Here is a 22,885-nt window from a genome sequence, read left to right on the forward strand (position 1 = left end):
ATAGAAACGTTACCTTGTGGAAAGAATAAAGAGTCAGACTGGTTTTAATTACCTGCTGCTGTTTGTTGTGAGCTCAACTTGTCTGACAAGTTTCTTTTCTTACTCGGTTCTCTCATGACTAGAATATTTCTCTGACGGTTTGCTCAGAAAGTCCCGACCTGCAGCTGTTTTATTTACCGTTCATCCATTTGATCATCCTGTAATCCTAATCCCTGATTAATCTATTTATTGATTGATTGGTAATACATTTGTATAATTCATGATTTCTATGAACATAAAACTTGTTTTTTGATAACAGTGAAGTTGTAGAAAAATGTAACATGAAATAAAACATTTTTCCTGTGAATTTGTCTTTTCAGATTGTATAATCTGTGTTAGCTCAATCCCAGCCGATATTCCCACAGACACGACAACAAGCAGTGATCTGGCTGGATTAAATCTCTTTAGATTAAACAACAAATTGATCAACATCAGTTGGATGAAGGCTTCTGATAAACATGTCTGACAGCAGAACATTTCTCTGAACTGCAGACGTAAAATCTGAGGCCGACTTTTGTTTTTACCTTCAGTGAGAATAAAAATCTGATCAGATTCAAACATGTGAGTTCTGGTTCAAAAACAACAAAAACAAAATGGGTGTAGAGCTTAAATTGTTTAACAAAGAATGTTGTTGCGTCAGAAACGTAGATAGAAACTGAACAGCAGTCAGTCAGTCAGTCAGTCGTCTGTCTGCGCGAAACGATCAGACAACCTGCGAAAAGACGATGCGAGTAAATATTTTACCATATTTTTACTCTTCTGACTTTAAATCTTGACTTTCTGTTTCATATCAAGTTTTATTTTTTTGTCTATCAAGTTATCAGCATTAATATTTTGTAATCACAATGGGAATTCAACGAGACAAATGATAAAAACCCTTTTGTTTCTCTGTGAATTTATTTAATTCCTTACCTTTCAGTCCAGCGTTGTTCCTCCTGACTTTGTGGACAAAACCTGAAGGTGAAATATAATCTGGTTTGTTGAAGATTTCATAACATTTTGTTTTTCTTACACTTCTTGAGGGAAGCGGATGGAGCCGAACAAACCGCCTGAAGGCTTCAGGTTTGTTGTTTTTAATGTTTTCTTTGAGGAACTTGAAGGAACAAAACAAACCTTTGTTGTTCTGCGTCACTAAGTTTTGTCCGGACATGTTTTCTTTTCAGCAGCAGGAAAAACGACATAATTATTCACAACCCTGAGAGATTTAGTGTTAAAGTTTTAACATTTTCTCCCTCTCTTTATGGCATTTATACACTTATACAGATAGTTTCTTCCAATTGGTAACAATATGTTGTTTACAATAATAACATTAACTCAGTCAATTTTAATTTCAGAGAATTTGAGGACAGAGTTAAAGATTAGGGTGATGGTATGCAGGCTTTCCAAACCCATAAAAAATGAGCAGGGAAACGTTCAGAAAGCTGCTCTGTATAAAGAGTTTGACTGCAGAAATTTTAATAAAGATTTTTACAACTAATTATTAGAGATAGCAGACCAGAGTTGGATTAATTATTACAATAAAAACAAAAACAGATTTTCCCCCAAAATAAATAAACTCTGTTTTGTTTAAATTTACTCAACAAACAGTTAATCCTGGTTCTCCATCTGTTCAAGTTATTTAATAATAAAAATAAATCTTTTATTACTTTGAGAATTTTCACATGAGGTTTAGATAAAATAATATTGTAAATATTTTTGTTTTTTTCACTAGTTTGGCCTTTCAGACAACATTTATAATGAAGATTTTTTCTGTTTTGATTATTTACAAAGCAGCTGCACATTTCTTGGCTATGCTAGTTTTTGTAATTAGCTTTATTTTCTCATGTTGTACATTTTCCACCACAATCTCTTATTCTTATATTCAGGGTAATAAGTTTCCATACATAGAAAAAATAAACGTTTTATATTGGACAACCGTTTTTAATGGCTGCACGTCTCGGATCACTTCATGGTTGATCTGCAACATTTCCAGTTTTCTGAAACTTGCAAATAATTTTTGCCGCAGCGTCGTGTGTGTGATGCTCGTTCCATGTTTTCTGTTAAAGTTTGTGCGACAGCTTCCTGATCCGGGCATCAGTGTAATTTCAGTTCTTTGCTCTTTTGTCAAACGCATCTTCTTGGGTATCTGAAATATAAAAGAAATATACATTTTACATTCTCCTATGTATGGAGACTTACGTCCCACCCCGTGTGTGTGTGTGTATATATAGATAGATAGATAGATAGATAGCATTTATTGTCATTGAACAGAATTCAACGAAATTTCCATTGCAGCTCCCGTGCAAAAGGTCAAATATATACAGTATAAATAAGCAAACACACAATAATAATAATAACAATATATACAACTAAATTAACTAAAGGCACTCAACCACACCAAAGAAGTAGCAGCAGGTCCAATTATGGCAAAGTACAGATAATGTGACAGTGCAAAGTGCAGAACAATATGGCTGTGTGGGGCTGGGGGATATGTATGTGTGACTGTATATATGTATATATACTGCATATGTAGTTATTGAAGATGATGAATCATCTAGATATTACTAACTCAGATTAAACATGGTTTATATCTGGGCTTAATGTTAAGGTTGTAATGAGATTTGTCGGTTTGCTGATTAAAAGGTCATGACGTGAATAAAAATTGGGATTTGTTACTTTAAAAAAAAATCTCTGAGCCACAGATTAATCTGAAGAATGGAGGATTTATGTCAAATTTACAAACTGATGCACAAGATCTGGGAGGAACTTAGGAGTCGAGTTGCAGGAATAATCTTTAACGAACATGAACAGAGTTTCCCACCCATCTAATCTTTATCGGGTTTTTAATCCTGAGAGCGCCGACACATTCTCATGATGCGTCTGAGATAAGAACAGACGTTTCACAGAGGATCTCAGAGCAACATTTTGATCTACTGTTTCAGTAAATAAATACGTTTTAGACACATTCCAACAGATTATCTTCCGACAGGAATAAACTCATGATGAACGACTGAAGAGACGGAAACAGGCTGAGAAATCTGGTCCAAGCACAAATTCACACATTCAGATCTAACATGTCATCTGACGCGTTTTCATTTTTACTTTGCAATTCTTCCCGTCTTTTCCCCCAAGCAGGTTGTTCCTTAAACGCACAAAATATAAAAAATAAACATTTGGGGGAAATCCAGGGGATGAAAATGAAATGGGCAGGTTTATGAGTTTATGAAAGCAAATCTAAAATATTCTAATTGTGTTGTTGTTGTTTTATGCTTTTAATAGTCTAAGTATCTTAATTATTCCTCTTATTGTTTGGGAGAAAAATGAGCTTCATTATCAGGAAAAGGCTGAACTGGAACTGATGCATAAATTAAACATTAAGGGAGACGAAATAAAACCTTCATATAATTATTTGATATTCTTTTTACTGTTATCCATGAATTTTGTCTGTTCCAGATCTACAAATCTGGTTTTTGCTAAAAGGATTCAGACTGAAAACTTATAAAGTGAAAAACAAAAAACAAGGCAACAGAAAAGTTGTCCAGAAAACGGCCTGGATGGAGATACTGCTTATTGAGACGATCCTGGATTATACTAGATATTAACCTAAAGTCCCTCCAAAAATATATAAAATTACAGTAAATACAACATTTATGACAGGTTTTAAATAATTAACATTTCTGCAGCGGCAGATTAATATCTAACCTAAGAGATTGAGATAAAAGAAGAAAGTTTCATATTTCTGTTGTAAATTCTAGGAAATATTTTCTCACATTAATGAAAATCATCAGATATTATATTGGTAAAATTAAGTGATTTAAATAAACAGAAACATTGTTCCTGATGTTCTGCTGCCTCTCCTCCTCTTCCTCTCTCAGGATGAAGATGATCTCCAGGATCCTGCTGCTCCTCATCCTCACCTCATGTCTCTGTGGTCAGTCTCCATCTTGTCTCTGTTCCGTCTAAATCCGTCAATAATCAGTGAAAAGTCATTTTCTGTGTTTCCATAGAGGATAGAATTTCTCAAGTTGAAGTTGTGAAGATAAATGTCCTGAATGGCAGCAGGATGTTAGGATGAAGGTTTTCTGGCCGTGTAAAATAGGTACATTTTGGTAGAAACTCTGTTTTCGCATCATTAGTCACATGATCAGCAGTCGGACGTTACGACTGGCCAAAACAATGAAGAAACAACAGGAAGTGGAAGGAGGATGATGGTGTGTTGTCGTTTTTCCGGACAATGTGCAGCTGCCTCCTCCAGATCTCACAGCATCCCTCAGTTTATAATCATTCGAATGTGTTGAACCCAAAGCTCTTTTGTAAAATGGCCGACTATCCGCTCAGGTTTTGGGCTCGTTGCTCCAACACCTGAACAAAACGCCGATGTCTCTGACAGCTGCTGCATGATGAGCCCTGTGGCTTAAATATGAGTATATCTCATGTGTAGCTGTTTACATTGGTCATTGTCATGATTTTTAACAACTTATTGTGTTAAAAATCTTATTCACCTGCGATTTTAATTAATTTTTTTTTAAAATTGAGACACAGCAGTTGGGAAATTGTGTTTTTTCAAGCCTAGCAAACAATGACAACGATTTGCACACATTTGTAACGGAAACGCAGCCAGTGAAGGAAACACTCCAGCAGAGCACAGAGACGATCATGAGACAGAAAGATGGAGCTGAAAGACTCCCATGTTCCAGTTCTCAGTGTGTCTGCTCCTCTCTTTCCCTCTCTGTCTCCTCAGCAGCAACATTTGTAGTGAATGTGACACAGAGCAGCTATCAGGCAGAGGAGAACCACAGCGTCGCTCTGGAGTGGACCTTCACCACCGAACCCGACTCCTGCTTGAGCTTCGAGTTCATGATGTTCACATTAATAACCGAAAACAGAAAAGTGTCCATCTTGTTCCATGAGCATGGTGGAGCGGAGGTGTCGCAGTCTCAGGATAAACAGTTTGCAGGACGAGTCCAGAGTGATAAAGAACTCCTTAAAGACGGACGGATTAAACTGCATGTGTCCAGGCTGAGGATCAATGACTCTGGTCTGTATCTGTGTGAGATCCAGGCAGATTGTGGCTTCGGCTCTGCTGCCTGTCGGCTAATAGTCACAGGTGAGTTTATAAAGTTCATTTGAACTGTTTTATCTCTAAGAAGCAGTAGAAAAAATGATATTAGCGTGTGTTTGTGTATAATAAAGCAGTGCTGTAATTTTGTTCAAAATATGGTGAAAATGTCGACTATGTATGTGAAAGTAATTATTTAATAGTAATTATGTTTTTTTTATAAATGCACCAGAAAAATCAGTTTTTCTGCCAGATAAAAGATGGATTGTAAATGACTGGTCATAATTTTTGAATGATTGTCTCTTTTTTTCTTAAATGCTTTTTTCCATTAGCTGGTGACAAACAACCTGTGAGTCCAACTGCGAATCCTCCAACAGAAAATAAAGGATTGATCGCTCTCTACGTTTTCCTGGTGTTGGCAGCAGCAGGAGCAGCAGGAGCAGCTCTGTACTGTAAAAAACAAAAAAATAAGATGTTAACCATCTGTTACAAAGAGTCAGATGAACAATGTCCAGGACGAGACGACGACGATACAGGTGTAAACAAAGATACACACAAATGTCAAAATTCACACAGAAAGATTGAACCCTAAATAACACTTTAGCAGTTTATCAGCAAAAAAGGTTTGATTTAGTTTTAAGTTTTTATATTCAGTCTGAAAACCTGGAAGATTCAAAATAGTTGCTCATTTTAAATCCTGACTGAAAGCACAATTATTTCCTGCAGCTTTGCATTTATCAACCAATCAAGTTTATTTGTGTGGCACATTTCAGCGACACAAAAATACAACGTAGAAAGAAACATAAAGTCAACAATTGAGAAAACCAGAAGCAAACGTCACATTTTGATGAGTGAAAATCAACAAACCCATTGATGCACATCAGATATCTGGGTCAGTGTTTCATTTATGATGATTCAAAATCAGCCCTAATCAGATGGGCTATTAGTCCAGATTTAAAGGAACTCAGTGTTTCGGCTGTTTTGCAGTTTCTGGATGTTTATTCCAGATTTGTGGTGCATAGAAGCTGAATGCTGCTTCTCCAGGTTTGGTTTTATTTAAATCTGATTTTAAATTTCTAGGTACCTTTGAGAACCTCAGTGACTTCAGGGTGAAGGATGACGACCAGCTGCTGCTTCCTGGACTTCGTATCGTCTCCTCTGGGCGACTTCCTGCTGTGATGTCAGAGTATTTGGACCTGAACTGAACTGGGACCTGAACTGAAGTGAACTGAGTCAGTGAATCGTTCAGTCTGATGTCGTGCTCTTGATCAGCGCCTTTCTTCACACCATCATTTATCCTTCTGGATTTTCTGGAGATTTTTGAAATTCACGGCAGAAATCTGATCCATCATGAAGATCAGATGTTTTCTGAAGTCGTCAGCTTCCTCTTTCTATGACTGACTCCCAATCATTTCTCAGTATTTAGTATTGTATCTATTGTTACTTTCTGTGATTTAAATATTTAATTTTTAACTGGCTTCCTTAAGTGCATTAGTTAAACAGAAATGTATTATTTTGTCTCGTTTTGGAGCAAGTTAGTGTCCGTTTTATTTTCTTTAAATCTGAAGAAGTTTGTGTTAATGGTTGATTTTTTTTACTTGAGTGATTTTTAAAGCTCATCTGCTTGATTCAGTCAGTCAGTGGAAGACAACCGTCTTATTTTTACTTTTTAATGTGTTATTTCATGACATCCTGTGTATTTGTACATGTTTCCAGCTCTAATAACTTGATGCGTCTTAAGCGAGTTTTTGTGATGAATCAATTAATCTGGCAGTGAAACCCAACGTGATGCTGCCAGACTTTTAAAAAATAAGAATCATTCCCCAGATTTGCTGCAGTAACATAACTTGTATTGTTGTTGCTGCTCATGATTTATGAGAATCAGTGTTAGTGTGAATAAAATAACACACAGAAATCTTTGAATGGGTTGATTTTACTTTATGGTAAAAGTTAAAGCTAATTTCTTAATTTGGTAAGATTTCCATTGAAGAAAATAAACAAACACTAAACAAGAAAATGTGACATTTTAAGAATTAATTTGATTTAAAGCTGCATTCCCAGAGTTCTGAGTATTAATGCATAAATAATTAAATATTTATTACAATTATAATCAAACCTTCACAAGCTTTAAGTTATTAAAGTTCTTTGTTTCTCAAATTTCATTTGTTTTTTTAAATAATTAATCTTTAAAACTAAAAATCTTAGTAAAGCTTGTATAGATTTAATTCCTTCCTTGTAGGACATACTGAAGGTTAGCGCCCTCTGGTGATCTATTATGAAACATGAATATTTTATTATTTTCGGGATATGAAAATACAAAACAAAAATAAAAATATATGAAGCAGCTTCGCTTCATATTATCTTTACCATCCTCATGACAAAACTGATTCTAAAGATAATTTTCACTTAGACTTAAATACGTCTTCATCTTGATTGCAACCAAAAATAACACAATCACAATTCTTTAAACCCACATCATTTTATTCAGATTGTTTTTTGTCTTTTATATGCTTGTATAACAGTTGAAAAAAAAAAAGTACATTATCCCTGAAAACAAGAAACAATAAAAGGAAAAAATCAAAAGCAGGAGATATTACAGCTTTACAGTGGAAACTGGCCATAAAAATAATCTCATCTTCTTTTACAAAGTTAATTATATTGTTGACTGTTGTCACTAAGTTTCTCTTTTATTAGCTGGAAAATATCATTGAAATCTCAAATGAAGAAAATTAAACATACAGGCTACAAATCACATACATTAACATTTGTTAAGGAAATTATTTAGATTGTAAACTTCAGGATATCTGATTAAATTTACCTTTATAGGCCTTCTGATATAGAACAAGTTTTTATTAAAGTAGATGTAACCCACATAATTTTCCCCCAAACTCAGTAAAATCAAAACATGCTGAACAGTTTGATCCTGTTTTTCTTCTTCTGCACGTCTGTAACTAAAACATTTCTCCTTCAAACAAATGCAAAAGCTTTCAGCTGTGAATTAGCTCCTCCATTTTCAGGACTGGATTCAGATGATGACGTTCTGCAGCCTGTAATCCATCCGAGTCGTTATGGAAACCAGCTGGAGAAACATTAAGATGAAGTTGTGATGTTTTCGTTCATTTAAACGCTTTCACCAGGGAATCATTTCTAATAGTTAGTCATTTCTTGGAGTAAATTTTAGATCTAATTCCTGGTTTTCAGGCTTTTGATCGTTCAAAACATTATTTCACTCAAAATACTTAAAACCAGGTGAAAGCTGAAAACAAACCAATCACATGTATGGCTGCTGTAATTCTCTGAAATCATCGTTTCATTCAAAAACTTTAAAAATTGGACAAAGTCAACTTTCAGATTATCGCTAACCATCTATTAGATGAATCTTTAAAAGTTATGCAGGAAGCTTTTCTCTTAAAGAGACGTGACCATTATCTTTTAAATGGACAGCTGATGATTATTAAACTGTTAAAACGTAGAAATAAACAATCTGACCTACTGAGTCCAGGCCAGGCTGATGACGGCTGGACGTCCAGACCTGGTGGATCTGCGTCGTCTTTTAGCACCGCTGCTGCAGTCCTGGGAGTTTAATTAAAGACACAGAGGATTATTTATTTTATAAAACTTCCAAGAATGCAACCACAGCAACAAAAATATAAATAATTGTTCGGATCTTCAGAGATCGTTGAGAATACACATGGATGTCTGCGTTTGCAGTTTTCCACTGATTTCAGGCAGGCGTACCGGAGCGCAGCTGTTCCCCTGTTTGACACACAGCTGCAGCTTGCAGTGCAGATAAACGTCCCCAGCGCTCCCAGTAAACTGGAACATGTTGAAGGAGAAGCGGTTGGAGGTTCCTTGTCCGTTTCCCTCCACCTGCACCGTCTGGTCGCCGGGGTCGGCACAGCTACAGAACCAGAGGAAAGATTTTTAGAATCAAAAATACGTTTATGGTTTATCTTTATTAAGTAGCTAGGAACATCAACTCTTTATAGAAGCGCCTCACCCGTTCTTGATCAGGTCATATCTTGGCTGGCTGCTGGGAGAATCGCGACTGGTTGCCCAGCATGAATCCGTTTCCACGGCGATCACGTTTGCATCCAGCCCAGTGGTCGTCAGCTCCACCCAGATCTTCTGGTTGAGAACCACGCCAGTCGTTGGGTCCAGAGCGTGTGTGAGGCCGGGGTCGGTGTAGGCCTTCATGGCCACGGTGTAATTCCATTCTCCAGACTTCACTATGACGACCACAGAGCTTCGGACACAGAAACACCAGCAGCACGTTTAGTGCAGCCCATAATACGGCAGCAAAACCTTTCACTTCTGTGACGTTCCGACAAAAATGAATTTTTTGCACTAAATTTGTCGACGTTTATCCCAGATAAAATACTTTGGTGTCTAATCACACATAATTGGATCCACAAAAAAAAAAAAATCACATTTACTGATAATTATTTAGATTTTCCAAGATGGCCGCCATGATTGTAACAGAGAATAGTTGTTACTAAAATCGGCAGTAGTTATTGCCATTGATGGTCACAGCTAACCACAATATGAGGTTCACTAAGCACCAATTTACCAAACTTAGCAATGCCAAACCACTAAATGTATAAATAATTAGCAGAAGCTAATGCTATAACCATTAAGCATGTGCAAAATTTAGCAGAAGCTAACACTAACCTGCTAAATATATAAAAAATGAGCAAAAGCTAACAATAAAAAACACTAAACAGAAACAAATATTAACAGAAACAAACATTAAATGGCTAAACATATGAAAAATGAACAGAAACTAATGATAAAACCACTAACCAAGTACAAAGAATAACAGAAGCTAACACTAAAACGCTTAGATTAAAGAGAATTAGCGGAAGCTAATGCTAACCACTGAGAATCTGAATCTCACATCTTCATCTCCTCCCAGTTGATGACTGGAAACAGTAAACTCCTCAGTTTCTGATTTTGATACATATTATTACTTTAAAGTTGTATAAACAGGATGACCAAAGTCAAAAACACAAGTTCTGCTCTGGTCACGAAAACAGGAAACACATTGTTTAAAAGGCTCAAAAACAGCGGCCATCTTGAAAAATAGACGTCATCCTGAAACTTAAGTGGCTAACGGGGAATTTTTTCCTGCATGTATCAAAACCTGAAAGATTTTTACAGTAATATTATTTAGAATCAAGGTTTCTCAGCTGAAGGAACCTGAATGCCACACCTGTCCTTGATGTTGAAGGCAACAATCTTTGTTTCGGGTTGGGTGTGCAGGCAGGAGAAGTCCATGTAGAACTGATCCTGGCGAGTGATGATGTCAGAGCTGTTCTGGTACTTGATGGCGTTCTTGTAGATTATCTGGCTTCCATTGTTCTGTATGAGCGTAAAGTACAATAATAAGACGTCGTCTTCATGAACCTGGTCAGTGAAGTGGGAACTCGTGGGTCTGTTCTGATTCAAGGTTACGCCGCAAAAACACAAAACCTCACCAAATATTTTCGGTCAAGTCTCTTGTGCAAATATTTTATTACACTTAAAATAAGACAAAAATAATTTTTCAGCTTGTTTTAAGTCAACAATTCATTATTATTGCTGAACAAGTTCTAGTGGCAGATTAATTAACTTTTAACAAAACATTTTTCCCAAGTTATAAGTGAAATAATCTGGCAGTGGAACTAGAACGTTTTTGTCAATATTAGGGAATTATTTACTTAATTCAATATCTTGCTGATAAGTTAGTCGTCTTAATTCAAGTGTAATAAGACGTTTGTGCTAGAAAGTAATCCAAAAATACGTGTTAATATTTTGTGTTTTTGCGGTGGAGTTGGAGTGATGAACCCACCATGATCTCCGTCCCGCAGCTGTTGCTGCTGTCGAAGCTGAAGGTCACCATGTGGTTCTCCTGGTCCATCTCGCCCCTGCAGCTCCGGTCGTTCAGGTGTAGGACTGAGTAGTCGACGCCTTTTTCCTCCAGCAGACATCCAATCAGAGTGACTGAACCAGAGTTCTTCCTGCAGACTGTTGGCTCACCTGAAAGTTGAATTGCAAGAAGAAAGTGAGTTTTATGGTTTGACTCGGTCTTACTGTGATTGTGAACGACAGCTGTCTCACTCAGAGTGTTTGACTGTTTGTAGTCGTAGGCAAACACGGCTCTGCAGAGGCAGCCGGTTCCCCCACTGATTTTCTCTCCACAAAACTCATGATCACTGCAAACTTTGTCCTGGCAAAAAGCTGCAGGTGAGGCTGCAGAGAAACATGGTGGAAAATCAGCATAAATACATTAAAGTTATATAAAAATTCAGCTGAAGTGGACCAGTTCCTACAGCAGTCAGCAGGCCTCCAGTCTCCCAGTGAGGCTCTGCTGGTCAGGGTGCAGGCTCTGGCGTACGCCCACAGGAAGTGACACCACAGACCGTCCACTGAGGGATATTTGCACAAAGTGTCGCTGCAGGCTTTGATGTAGGGAGTCGGGTCGATGTCATCGTTACAGGAGAAGAAGGGAGATTCCTTCAGGATGTTGCAGCTTCTCATCAGATGGAAGAAAAATAAAAATGCAACATATCAGATGTGATGCAGCATGTTTAATGTTAATATTTTCATATTTGTCTCTTTTATCTCTTTATGTTTTGTCTTTACATGAATATTTTAGAGGTGCAGTTTATTGTTTGTTTTAATAAAAGAAACACATATAAATATTTCCTTTAGTGTGACTAAATCTACTCACTGGTCCGTTATCAGGCTGCAGTTGATTGAAGTGTCAGGAAAGTCGTTGTACTGAGTCTGACAGCTAGATGGAGACAAACCACAAGATTATAAGACAAGCTTTTCTTTTTTTGACTTGTCCTTAAACAAACTTGTTACATTTGGGCAGAGGTGAGTAACTACCCCAAAATTTTACTCAAGAGTAGAACTACCTCCCCGATGGTGTATTAGGGCAATTATACATGGGAGAAAAAAAGGGGTAAATTTCCACCAAAAAGCTCAGAAATTAATATTAATTTCAGAAATTTACTAAAAAATAAACATGAAAATTTCTGGTTTAAAAAATCTTTTACTTTTGAAACTCAGACATTTTTCTACAATATGTCTGAAGTTATTGTGAAAATGTCTGAGATTTTTCTCAACAACAAAAAAAAAAGTGTGTTTGTTGAGCGTCTACCTGGAGGAGCTGTTGAGATTTAGCCTCTGGGTTGAGATACTGCTGGCATTTACACACAGACCATCAACAGACGGCCAAACTGGTTCTGAAAACATCCAGGACAGAATGTGGGTCATACAGTTTTGCTCTCTCCTGCTGAAATGTAAGACTTTTCATTCTGATCTTACTTTCTATGTGGATCTGTGCTGTGGAGCCGTCAAAGAACAAATAAATTGTGTGATTGGAGATTGTAACGTTTGCCATGACTCCAGTTGTGTCTTTGGAAATCCAAACGCCGTGAAGCTTCTGGCCTGAGCTGCTGAGGTTCAGCTGGGTGTCGTTCATCTGTGGCAGGGAACAGAAAAGTTGGTGGTAGCGATAAATCAATCCTAAATATCACAAGCTGGGTTTCCACTGACCACATAATGGAGCAATTTGACATTTCAAAAATAAATGTGCTTAATGGAAACACCAGTTTCAAAAAACTGATAAAGTTTTGGTGGATTTGTTTTGGCCATATTGAAATTGGTTTATTTTGCATCACCTGATCAACAACTGGATGTTGCTACTGGTGCAAACCATGAAGAAGACGACAGGAAGTGACATTAACATCATATTTATCACTTATCACATGAACAAATGTATTCACGTGTGATTTTAACTGCGTTTCTTAACTAATGGAAGCAAAATGTTGGTGACGTTTTGCAGACATCTGTAATGGAAACAGCTGGTGTCAGATTGGCTCACCTGGACTCTCCCTCCTTGCTGAAGGTGAAACTGAACAGCTGGATCCTGCAGCTTCAGGGTGACGCCGTCCAAAAAGCTCACGTCTCTGCGACGGCGCTCCCTGAAGGTGGCAAACACTTCAAAGCCCATTGATGAGTCTGAGAGCATGGAGTACACACACCGATCCGTCACAGGAGAGAATCGGCCTGTGAAGTCGATGACGGCGGGGCCGGTCACAGTGCAGATGTCGGCTCCAGCAGCACCTGCAGGCATGGAGACACAAAAAGTAGTCAGGAAAGCATAGAAAAGTTCAAGTTTACTTCATGAAAGGCCATCTGTACATCTAGTTATTTCTATTTCTGTAGAGAAATGGAGAAGAGAAGCTAAAGAAACTACTTTAAATTAGTTTTTCAATGCAAAACTAGTGCAGAAAAATGTGCAACTAAACACACCACCAGTGTTGTATAAAGTACTGAAATCTCAGAGTCAAGTAAAAGTACAAGTACCTCTCCAAAATATGACTTTGGTAAAAGTCCAAGTCACTGACTGAAATGTTACTTGAGTTAAAGTCTTAAAGTATCTGAAACTTCTTGTACTTAAGTATGGAAATTACTGTAAAAATGGATGTACTCAAGTAATGTAATGAAAAGTACAAGTAAAAAGTAAAACAAAGCAAATGCAGTTTGAATGACATTTTTTATATTTTGGTAAACTTGTCAAATACACTTAAAATAATGTACCCAACCAAGTGCAGGCAAAATTAAACCTGCTAATAGATAAACCTGCAGGCATCGTTTAGTTAAGAAAATTAGGTGCTTTACCTATAGCACAAGGTTAACTTAACCTGCTTTACAACTGAACCAGCTTCTTAGTAAACCCTCCAGGACAGAAAATACAAAGTTTTTGTAAGCCTTAAGTTTTCCCTTCAAGTAAGGTCAGTGCTGAAAATGAGAAAAATAAATAGTACAGAAAATGCGGCCAACATGAAGAAAAAGAGCTGTTACGATTACTCTACTTCACAAATCAGTGAATCAGTCAATGCTACAGTCAGTAGGTGGTGCACACAACTGGTCACTATGCAAAAGAAAAAAAAAACAGAAAACTTTGGAGCGGGGGGGGGGGGGTGCGCTGCCCGCACTGACGCGGCTCAGGGATTACATGACACGCAGCGCAGTGCCCTACAATGCACTGTAAGCTATGTAATGTGTTTTGAGGCAGTTGACCAAAATCCCGGACAATTTTTAAATTCCCCCCGGACATCTTTTTAGGTCTGAAAAGTAGGACATGTCCGGGAAAAAGAGGACGTCTGGTCACCCTATTACCAGCTGGTGGTTCCACTAGATCCGTGTCCGACGTAATTGCAGTCGTTATGGTCTCCGTCTCCTCCTCCACGTGGATGCTGCTGATTGCGAGACTTGCTTTGTGTTTAATGGGAGAAGCGAAACAGATGTATCCTATTAGTGGTGATGAACAAACCCAGGCAAGCAGGCTACCGACTTTGTTCAGTAGCCTGCTTGCTACTTGCTAATCAGTAGGTGGGATCAAAACACTTGCGTTTCTCTCTCGCTTTTTTGTAACGAGTAACTAAACCACACATTGAAAATGTATCGGAGTAAAAGTATGCAATTAAGTTCGGAAATATAGCGAATATAAAGTGAAAGTCATCAAAAATTTTCATACTCGAGGAAAGTATGAAGTACTCCAAAATATACTTAAGTAAAGTAGTGAAGTATTTTTACTTCGTTACTATACAACACTGCACACCACCATGCAGTTCCTTCATAAAAAAAAGTCATTATCATTTCAATTCTGTAAAAAGTTCAATCTAAATTTTCAATGTAAATTTAAATTTATTTCACATAACTCTACAGATCTTCTTTTCAAAATAATTGCTTGACTTTAGGGATCTAAAATGTTTGAATATTTTTCAATGATTAAATGTTTTAATGGTTATTTTCCACACAGAACTTGTAAGCTGCAATATTTCAGTGTGTAAACATTTACCTGTCAGTGCCATGACAGTACACAGGTAAAGCAGGGGGTGGAGCATCTTGGAAGCTGGGAAAAAGCTGACAGAGCAAAAAGAAACAAAGTTAGAAGAAGATTCAGCTGCTTTGTTTTACCCTCAGGAAATAAAATAAATCAGCGTCTGGAACACATGGATCTGTCTATAGATGTCATATAACTTTCTCCGTCGTTTTAGCTCATATTCTTCTTTTGCTAAATCTGTGCAACAAATAAATCTTTTTATTTTTTAAAAACCAGAACGATTCTGTAAATCAGGGATGCTGAAGTCCAGTCCTATAGAGCTACCTTCCTGCAACTTTCAGATGCTTCCTGATTATCAAACGAACGGCTCGTTAGCAGGTCTGTTCAGAGCTGATCCTGGTCTGTTGGAGTAAAGATGCACCTAAAGGTTGCAGGATGGTGGCGCTAGAGGACTGGACCTGATCCCTCCTGCTGCAAATAAACTCAACTTTAACTCTTTACATTCCAAATAACTTTACAAAACTGAATTTAAAAAAAAATCTAGTTACATGCTTCCTCAGTTGCAAAAAAAGGTTTGGTTCAAAGTGAGGCAGCAGTTACCACGGCGACAGACCTGGGTAGGAACTGAACAAACTTTGTGATGCTGGAAATACCAAACAATTTAGCTTGATATTGACGGACAAAACGTCTAAGCATCTCGTTTTAAATGTTATTATTATTAACATCTAAAAGCTAATTTACCTGTTTTACTGCAAAATGACTGGATTTTTTAATGTAATAATACTTATGAGGAAGTTAAGCATTTAAATGAACCAGTGCCTGTTATTGTGTTATGTTTCTAAAAAATCATGACTTTATATAGTTGCAAAAACACCATTAGGTGGAAGTGTTTAAAAAAAAAAAAATTCATTGCAGCTAAGAATTAAGTAAATATATGTTTAGCAGTTTCTCTCCACTGTCAGCTTGTTGTAAATATTAACACATTGTTAATATTTTCTAATGTTTTAAATGTAGTAAAATGTGGTAAAAGTCACCTCCTTTGTTCCAGAGGCAATGAAATTATTTATTTTTCTGTGTAAAACGAACCTGTGCTGTTGGTCAAAAAGTTTCTCCTCGTCCTCCTGGAAACAACAAACAAAGTTTTTCAGAACAATTCACTTCTGCTCTGCTAAAATCTTTTTTTAAAATTGTAAATAATGATAACAAAAAAGACATTTAAAGATTTAAATGACCCTTTTCAGCTGCAGTGAAGGATGGAGGCTCTTCAGACCTGTCGTCTCTGCTCTGTCCCTCGGTTTGTTTCTGTCTCTTTATGTCCGTCCTCAGACCCGTCCACACCCAGAAATTAAGGGAGCGGTGCAGGAAAAATGACACTTCCTGATAACAACCTCTCCCTCCTGTGATAAAAGCCTCCTTAGCATCTTATTACAATAACAGAACCCCGGAAACACGTCTGCATCAATAATATCGTGTGACATTAAAAGAAACAAAGAAATGTTAAGTTATTACCGTGTTTAATCAGTTTCTTTAAATCATTTGGTCAAACATCACATTCACACACGCTTTTAGAGGAAAAGGTTCTGAATTTTGGACAGAATGTTTCTATTTGTCCATTTAAGGAAAACAGGAGGAACATGCAAAGAGTTTGAATTAAAAAAGGAAGAATTTATTAAAAAACGTCAGACAGGTGGAATCTTTTATTATCTGATCTGTGACAGGTATAATGTAGAACGCATCCAACTGATCTGCCATTCTTTATCTGTACATAAAAATACATAAATTTAAAGCTAACATTAGATAAGACTGAACATAACCATTCAGATATTGACTCTATCAAAGTCTTTGCATCATTTTCTTTTAGGAGTTTGCAGAAAAAAATATGTAAACTAATGCTTTTTTTGTAAGTTTTAATCAGTTTTAATGTATTTTTGTATATGAGCTCACTGTTGTCCCACTTGCTATTTTTAGTATTATTATTATTACTCTTTTTCTGATTGTGAATGATGTTTTGCGGAAGATGTTGGTTAAAGTAGGTCAAACTAACCTGTGAATGTACATCTGTACGTTTTCCCATCAGAAAATCCGTCATAACCGGATATTCACTGATCCTCATGACTCGTACCAGTTTGTAAAAACAATAGTATCAATGTTTCAGAGAGCAGAATATCTGAGTGGTAACTTAGCATGTCCGGTGAAAACCTTTTAACTTGAGTCTTTGGCATGTAGTCTCATCTTCCAAGGAGATATGAGTCAGACGTTTCTGCAGAAATGACTGACACTGTTGACAGTTAAAAGAAGTTATGAAAATTGTGGCGCATATGTTACTGTAAAAGATTTCAAAGGTGGAAACAAGCATAAAAATGTCCATGCTCGACCCTCTGGGCATGTGTGTTTTTTTCCATATTTCCCATTAGACACTTGAATTTCAAGATGGTTGCTGTTTTTGAGTCTTTTACCAAAGTATATTACACATTTTTGCAACTTGGATAGACTTTATGCCACATCACTTGAGTTTTACTCTGGTAATCCTATTCATTCAAATTTAAAGAATAATATGCAGCAATTTAACATCAAAAATCAATAATTTACCTCAAAGAATAGGGAACAACATTCTAACTGCTTAAATCCGTTTTAATAATAAGCCAGTTCATCCTAAAGTGACGGATTATGAAACCAAACGCCTAAAACTGCAACTGCAGAGTTCTGTGCATTTGAATCCACAAACGTCTCAGAAATAAAGTTGCCATGTAAATTACCAATCAGAAAAATTGAAGTTATTGAATTTAGTCCATTTTATTGGACTTAGATTATTTTTGCTCTGAACATTGTGAGAATCTTCTTCAAACCGATCTGCTTCTGACAGATCAGAATGGTATTCTGACATTTAATATGTACATTCAAACCACATAACTAGTTAATTATGGGGCTAATTATTACCGAGTCCGTTTCCTGTCTGACAACTTTACGTTTTGCTTTTGTGACTCACCAGCTAAGAACGAGATAATATGACATTATCAAGAAGTTGTCTAATTAAATGAAGCCATGAAGCTTTTATAAAGTATGTTTCAGATAAATGTCAACTGAAGCAAAAAGAAAGATAAAACTTATTTTTCCCAAAATATCTACTTAAATATAGAAAATGTTAAATGTATTAGGCAGAGAAAGTAAATAATTTATCTTCAATATTTCACACCAGTGGTTACTGCAAAACTACTCACCACAAATAAATCGTCTTCAGCTTTTCTATGGAGGACCGATGATGGCAATATCCACAAAAGATGTTAAAGTTGAATTAGAATTGGAAATAAACATAATTTTTCAGAGTTATACTTTTTTTATTTCTCTCCATCCTCACAGCTGAATGACATTCATTTGGAGTCAAGTAGGTTTAAAAAATACAGCAGTCAAACCACAAAAAAAAAATTAAACTTTACTGATGTTCTTGTTGGATAACAGTTACTGACTGGACACTGGTGTATCTGATTTATCAGATACGTCACATCACCACTGCAGTGATGTTATATTGTCCCCCTGCCAAGTCCTATAACAAGAGTCACCAACCGTTTTCAGTCTAAGGGCCACAGTGACACTGAAGACTCATTTGTTTGACTTTTTCTGTCATATCAAAGGAATCTTCACGTCGAATCTCCACATTCAAACTCAAAGGATTCATTTTTATTTTAACAGATTGTAAAATAAAAAAAAAAATTTAAAGAAATCAAAATGGTCATCTAATTCCCAGAATGGATGGATGGAGTTCATCTGGGTCTGAAAGCAGCTTCTCGTCAGGACGGTCTAGTTAAATCCTTGTTTTTTTTCTCTCAGATCTGCCAAGCTGGAGAAGCTAACTGCGTCTCCGCTCTACCAGCCGCCTTCGGCTCAGTGTGACGTGGCGACTCAAACTCAACAGGTGAGGCCGTTTTATTAGACCGTTTGATCTCAAATCTCCCCCAGCAATGGCGCCTCAGATGAGCAAGTCGTAGCGACACCAACGACCCGTTCAGCTCATTACTGACGGTACCGGAGTCTGATTCCATCAAGCTGCTGTGGAACACAGGTACAAAACTCTCCCATTGCTCATACACAAACGAAAGAAGAAACAAGAACTCAGAGATAAATTATTTTCATCAACATTTATTATGTTGTTGTGAGAAAATAAAAATCCAACAGAGAAGAAAGAAGCTGCTGAGTGGAAGATTGAAGGGAAGAAGTTCTCTTCTTTTTCTGGTCCTAACAGGAGGAAGACATTTCAATTTGTTTTAGACATTTAAAATTTTTCTGGTTCTAGTATTAAATGTTCATTAAAATTTTAAGTTTATTGATCTTTGAGAATGTGTTTTTGCATCATTATGGTACAGCCACTATATTAGTCAACAATGGTTTTAAAGCAATATTATCGTTTATGACAATAACTTCTGGGACAATTTATTGTCCAGCAATGGTAATGAGACCATTTCCAACTAAAACTACAGCCATAGCATAATAATCCAAGAACACAATCTCAAAGATCAAACTTTAAAACCCAACTGAGAAGAAAGAAGCAGCTGAGTGGAGGACCGAAGGGAAGAAGTCTTCTTCATTCTCAAACTTTAAATTCTAATGAACATTTAACACTGGAACTGTAAGACATTTCAAATATCCTAAATAAATAAACAAACTACAAAATAAAATGAATTATGAAGTCTCTGGTCTCAACTATACCTTTTTATTAAAAGAAGAATTTTGTTTACAAAGCACCAGACTGAAGACTTTATTCACTCAGTTTTTGGTAGAAATAGAGAAACAAATCATGCAAATAGTAATTGAGGACAGGAAGGCGACAACAATACAGGTACAGGTTCAAGGTCAAACAATATAATGACTCGAGTGAAATCCCTTTTCAAAAACTCACTAATAAATATCACTAAAATATCAGCAAAATACCTGCAGCATTCCTTAAGGAATGTTGCTAAGAAGGTTTCAAGTCAAAATTGAGAGCAATCAGGAAGCGTCACCGGGGAACACTTCCAGGGTTTCCTCCAGAAAACCTGCTGAGCCCAGTGGAAGAGCAGCTGGAGTCGTCCATCAGTGGTCTGCTGCGTGTTGGGTTAAAAAATGTCAAGTTACAGAAAGTCGAAGGTTCAGGTTCAGGCATCAAAACTCAGAAATAACAGTTTGTGAAGCCAACGAGCAACTGATGGGACGGCACAACTGGTTCACAACTCTTCAGCCAGTTCAATGCATCAACTATAAACCTTTAGCTTAATCTGCCTTTACCGTCACTGGTGGAGAAAAATCCCCATTTAAAATAACAGGAGGGGGGGGGAATAAAGCCTGGTGGCCCACCAGGCTGATGTTGGGAGAAAGTCTGACTTCTATCTATAGCTCTGGTTGTAAGAGGGAACCCTGTCTATATCACCATCTTTAAAAAGTAACACTGTCTTTGGGCTGCACTTTGTCCTATCCCTCACCTAGGACCCGTTTGCCCCGGCAGAACCGACCCAAACAGAGGCATGAAGCCTCTGACGGCTCCTAGGATCACTGGGACACTCAAACCCCTCCACCACGATAAGGTGGCAGCCCATGGAGAGGAAAAAACAAAGCCAGAAACAGTTCCATTCTCTGCCCTGAACTGATCTGGAGAGAGGCCAGAAGGTGGCGCTCTGGTGTTTCTAACTAAACAAGAAGTTTATTTTTTGTTTAGTTAGAAACTAAAGTTTTTGTTCTCGATTATTTTTCTCTCCATAGAAGCTGCACCTAGTTCTGATTAGCTGTGGTTGCTTCCCAGAAAAGGGCATTGGCTGACATGATGCTGCCATCACCAAACCATTCTCCCTCTCCTTTTCACTTCCACGAACATGGAAAGTTCTCCTGGATCAGTTAACCTGTTGATGTGTCTCTGCTCTGTCTTCTCTCAGCTCCAGTCAGTCATGGCAGATGGCTGCTGGTACTGAGCCCAGTTCTGGTTCTGTTGGAGGTTTCTTCCTGATAGAGGGGAGTTCTTCTTCTCCACTGTCGCTACATGCATACTCTGTATGAGGGACTGATGTAAAGTCAACGACTCAACACAAGTGATTTGCTGTCGCCCCCTGCTGGTCAGGAGGAGTGAATGCCATAATTAATGACTCCATACAATCTGTTGGGTTTTATTTGGTACAAACTTTTTAAACTACTTATAATTAAGTGGACCTAATGAATTGATAACTTTGATCAATAGTAATCTGACTAAATTGAAATTACTTTTCGTAAAATGCCTCGACAACATTGTTGTGAATTAATGTTATAATTATAAGCTTTGAACGTTTTGATATCTACTTTTGGGGTTCTGAACCTGTTGGTATCTATTTTTGGGTTTTGAACATTTTGATATCTACTTTTGGGGTTCTGAACCTTTTGGTATCTATTTTTGGGGTTTTGAACGTTTTTGTATTAGTTGTTGGGTTTTTTTTTTTTATATCATTTATTGGTGGGGTTCATTTGTTAGTTTGAAAGTTAAATTTTATATATTGTCAATTCACAACAAATGTCGTCTCAATGCACTTTAATAATTTTAGTTAAATCACATGTACTCCAATTGTTAGTACAATAAGCTCAGTTGATTAGTAAAGTAGTTTAAAAGGTTTGTACCAAACGACACCCTGCAGATTATATGGAATCATCACTTACAGCATTCACTCCATCTGACCAACAGGGGGCGACAGCAAATCACTTGTGTCGAGTCGTTGACTTTACAGCAGTCCTTCATACAGAGTATGCATGTAGCGACAGTGGAGAAGAAGAACTCCCCTCTATCAGGAAGAAACCTCCAGCAGAACCAGAACTGGGCTCAGTACCAGCAGCCATCTGCCATGACCGACTGGAGCTGAGAGAAGACAGAGCAGAGACACATCAACAAGTCAACTGATCCAGGAGAACTTTCCATGTTCGTGGAAGTGAAAAGGAGAGGGAGAACGGTTAGGTGATGGCAGCATCATGTCAGCCAATGTCCTCAACCAGGAAGCAGCCACAGCTAATCAACACCAGACCAGGTGTAGCTTCTGTGGAGAGAAAAATAACTGAGAAAACAAAAACATTTGAAATAAATAATGTGGTAGAAACAGAAAATGACAAACAGCGGCATAAATACAGACAGATCACAATAAACCAGTCTAAGCCTTTCCATAATCAATGCCAAAACCGTGGTAACGCTAAAATGTTTCAAGAACACATTCTCAAAAATCAATAAACATTCAATTCTAACATTTAACACTGAAATTGGAAGACATTTTAAATATTTAAAATAAATAAGCAAAACAAAATTAATTATAAAAGCTAAACAAAATTGTTCATAAAAAAACCCCCAAAAAAACAATGGCAAGATGTGGCCAAAGTACCAGACTGAAGACTTTGCCAGTTTTTGGTAGAAAGAAGAAAAAAGATAAACTGAAGTGGATTTGATAAATGTTTCAAGTTCAGCCATTTTCCTCTGTCGGACAATGGGGGGCGGTGGAAGGCGAAATCCAAGACAAAAACAAGATGATCCAAGAGGATTCCTGAAGGACAACAGGATGGGTGCAGGTTTAAGGTCAAACCCTCAACTCAGAATAAAATTGTCAAAAACACGCAACTATCACTTAAATAACAGCAGCAAAATACCTGCAGCATTTCTTGAGGAAGACTGCTGAACCCGATGGTAGAGTCACTAAGGTCATCCATCACCAGCGTGGCGAGGTTCTTTTCCGTTGTCATTGGGGCAATGATCCAGGAGGGTTCCTGAAGGACAACAACAACACGAGAGCAGGTTTAACCCTTTAACAACTCAATGAATAGTCACTTTTCAAAAACTCACACTTGTAAATATCAAACAGCAAAATACCTGAAGCATTTTTTGAGACAGATGGTAAGGTAATTAAGATCATCAGGGATGTGTGGGGGCGATGAGGGCCTCCTCCATCGTCGTTGGGGCGATGAAGGCCTTTTCCGTCAGTCGATGGGGGTCCGATGAACGA

At 37.3% G+C, this 22,885-nt stretch overlaps 2 protein-coding genes across 2 annotated transcripts; one reads left to right on the forward strand and one right to left on the reverse strand.

The window, feature by feature from the left end:
* Positions 1 to 710: 710 nt before the first annotated feature.
* On the forward strand, positions 711 to 6,992 carry LOC111611199. The gene is made up of 6 exons (XM_023347033.1): positions 711 to 770; positions 1,062 to 1,101; positions 3,894 to 3,949; positions 4,760 to 5,125; positions 5,410 to 5,613; positions 6,158 to 6,992. Exons 2-6 carry the CDS (start codon positions 1,070 to 1,072, stop codon positions 6,280 to 6,282), a joined length of 783 nt encoding a protein of 260 aa, XP_023202801.1. The 5' UTR covers positions 711 to 770; positions 1,062 to 1,069; the 3' UTR covers positions 6,283 to 6,992.
* Positions 6,993 to 7,591: 599 nt separating this feature from the next.
* On the reverse strand, positions 7,592 to 16,227 carry LOC102218122 (pancreatic secretory granule membrane major glycoprotein GP2-like). The gene is made up of 16 exons (XM_023345928.1): positions 16,151 to 16,227; positions 16,005 to 16,039; positions 14,934 to 14,998; positions 14,252 to 14,347; positions 12,951 to 13,192; positions 12,392 to 12,548; positions 12,225 to 12,309; positions 11,790 to 11,852; positions 11,389 to 11,588; positions 11,177 to 11,308; positions 10,908 to 11,095; positions 10,290 to 10,438; positions 9,078 to 9,323; positions 8,816 to 8,978; positions 8,571 to 8,650; positions 7,592 to 8,156 (listed from the first exon to the last, which is right to left on the reverse strand). The coding sequence occupies exons 3-16, from the start codon at positions 14,977 to 14,979 to the stop codon at positions 8,144 to 8,146; spliced, it is 1,860 nt and encodes a 619-aa protein (XP_023201696.1). The 5' UTR covers positions 14,980 to 14,998; positions 16,005 to 16,039; positions 16,151 to 16,227; the 3' UTR covers positions 7,592 to 8,143.
* Positions 16,228 to 22,885: the final 6,658 nt, after the last annotated feature.

The sequence above is a fragment of the Xiphophorus maculatus genome, chromosome 14 (genome assembly GCF_002775205.1).
Source record: "Xiphophorus maculatus strain JP 163 A chromosome 14, X_maculatus-5.0-male, whole genome shotgun sequence".
NCBI lineage: Eukaryota > Metazoa > Chordata > Actinopteri > Cyprinodontiformes > Poeciliidae > Xiphophorus > Xiphophorus maculatus.

Excerpts from the sequence above, each read along its gene's own strand:
- LOC111611199 (XM_023347033.1), top strand. The coding sequence starts at position 1,070 with ATGGAGCCGAACAAACCGCCTGAAGGCTTCAG. Across the intron at positions 3,950-4,759 it reads CCTCACCTCATGTCTCTGTG|CAGCAACATTTGTAGTGAAT; the intron begins GTCAGTCTCCAT and ends CTGTCTCCTCAG. Across the intron at positions 5,614-6,157 it reads ACGAGACGACGACGATACAG|GTACCTTTGAGAACCTCAGT; the intron begins GTGTAAACAAAG and ends TTAAATTTCTAG.
- LOC102218122 (XM_023345928.1), bottom strand. The coding sequence starts at position 14,979 with ATGCTCCACCCCCTGCTTTACCTGTGTACTGTCATGGCACTGACAG. Across the intron at positions 11,309-11,388 it reads CTGGAGGCCTGCTGACTGCT|CCTCACCTGCAGCTTTTTGC; the intron begins GTAGGAACTGGT and ends GTTTCTCTGCAG. Across the intron at positions 10,439-10,907 it reads GCTGCGGGACGGAGATCATG|AACAATGGAAGCCAGATAAT; the intron begins GTGGGTTCATCA and ends ACGCTCATACAG.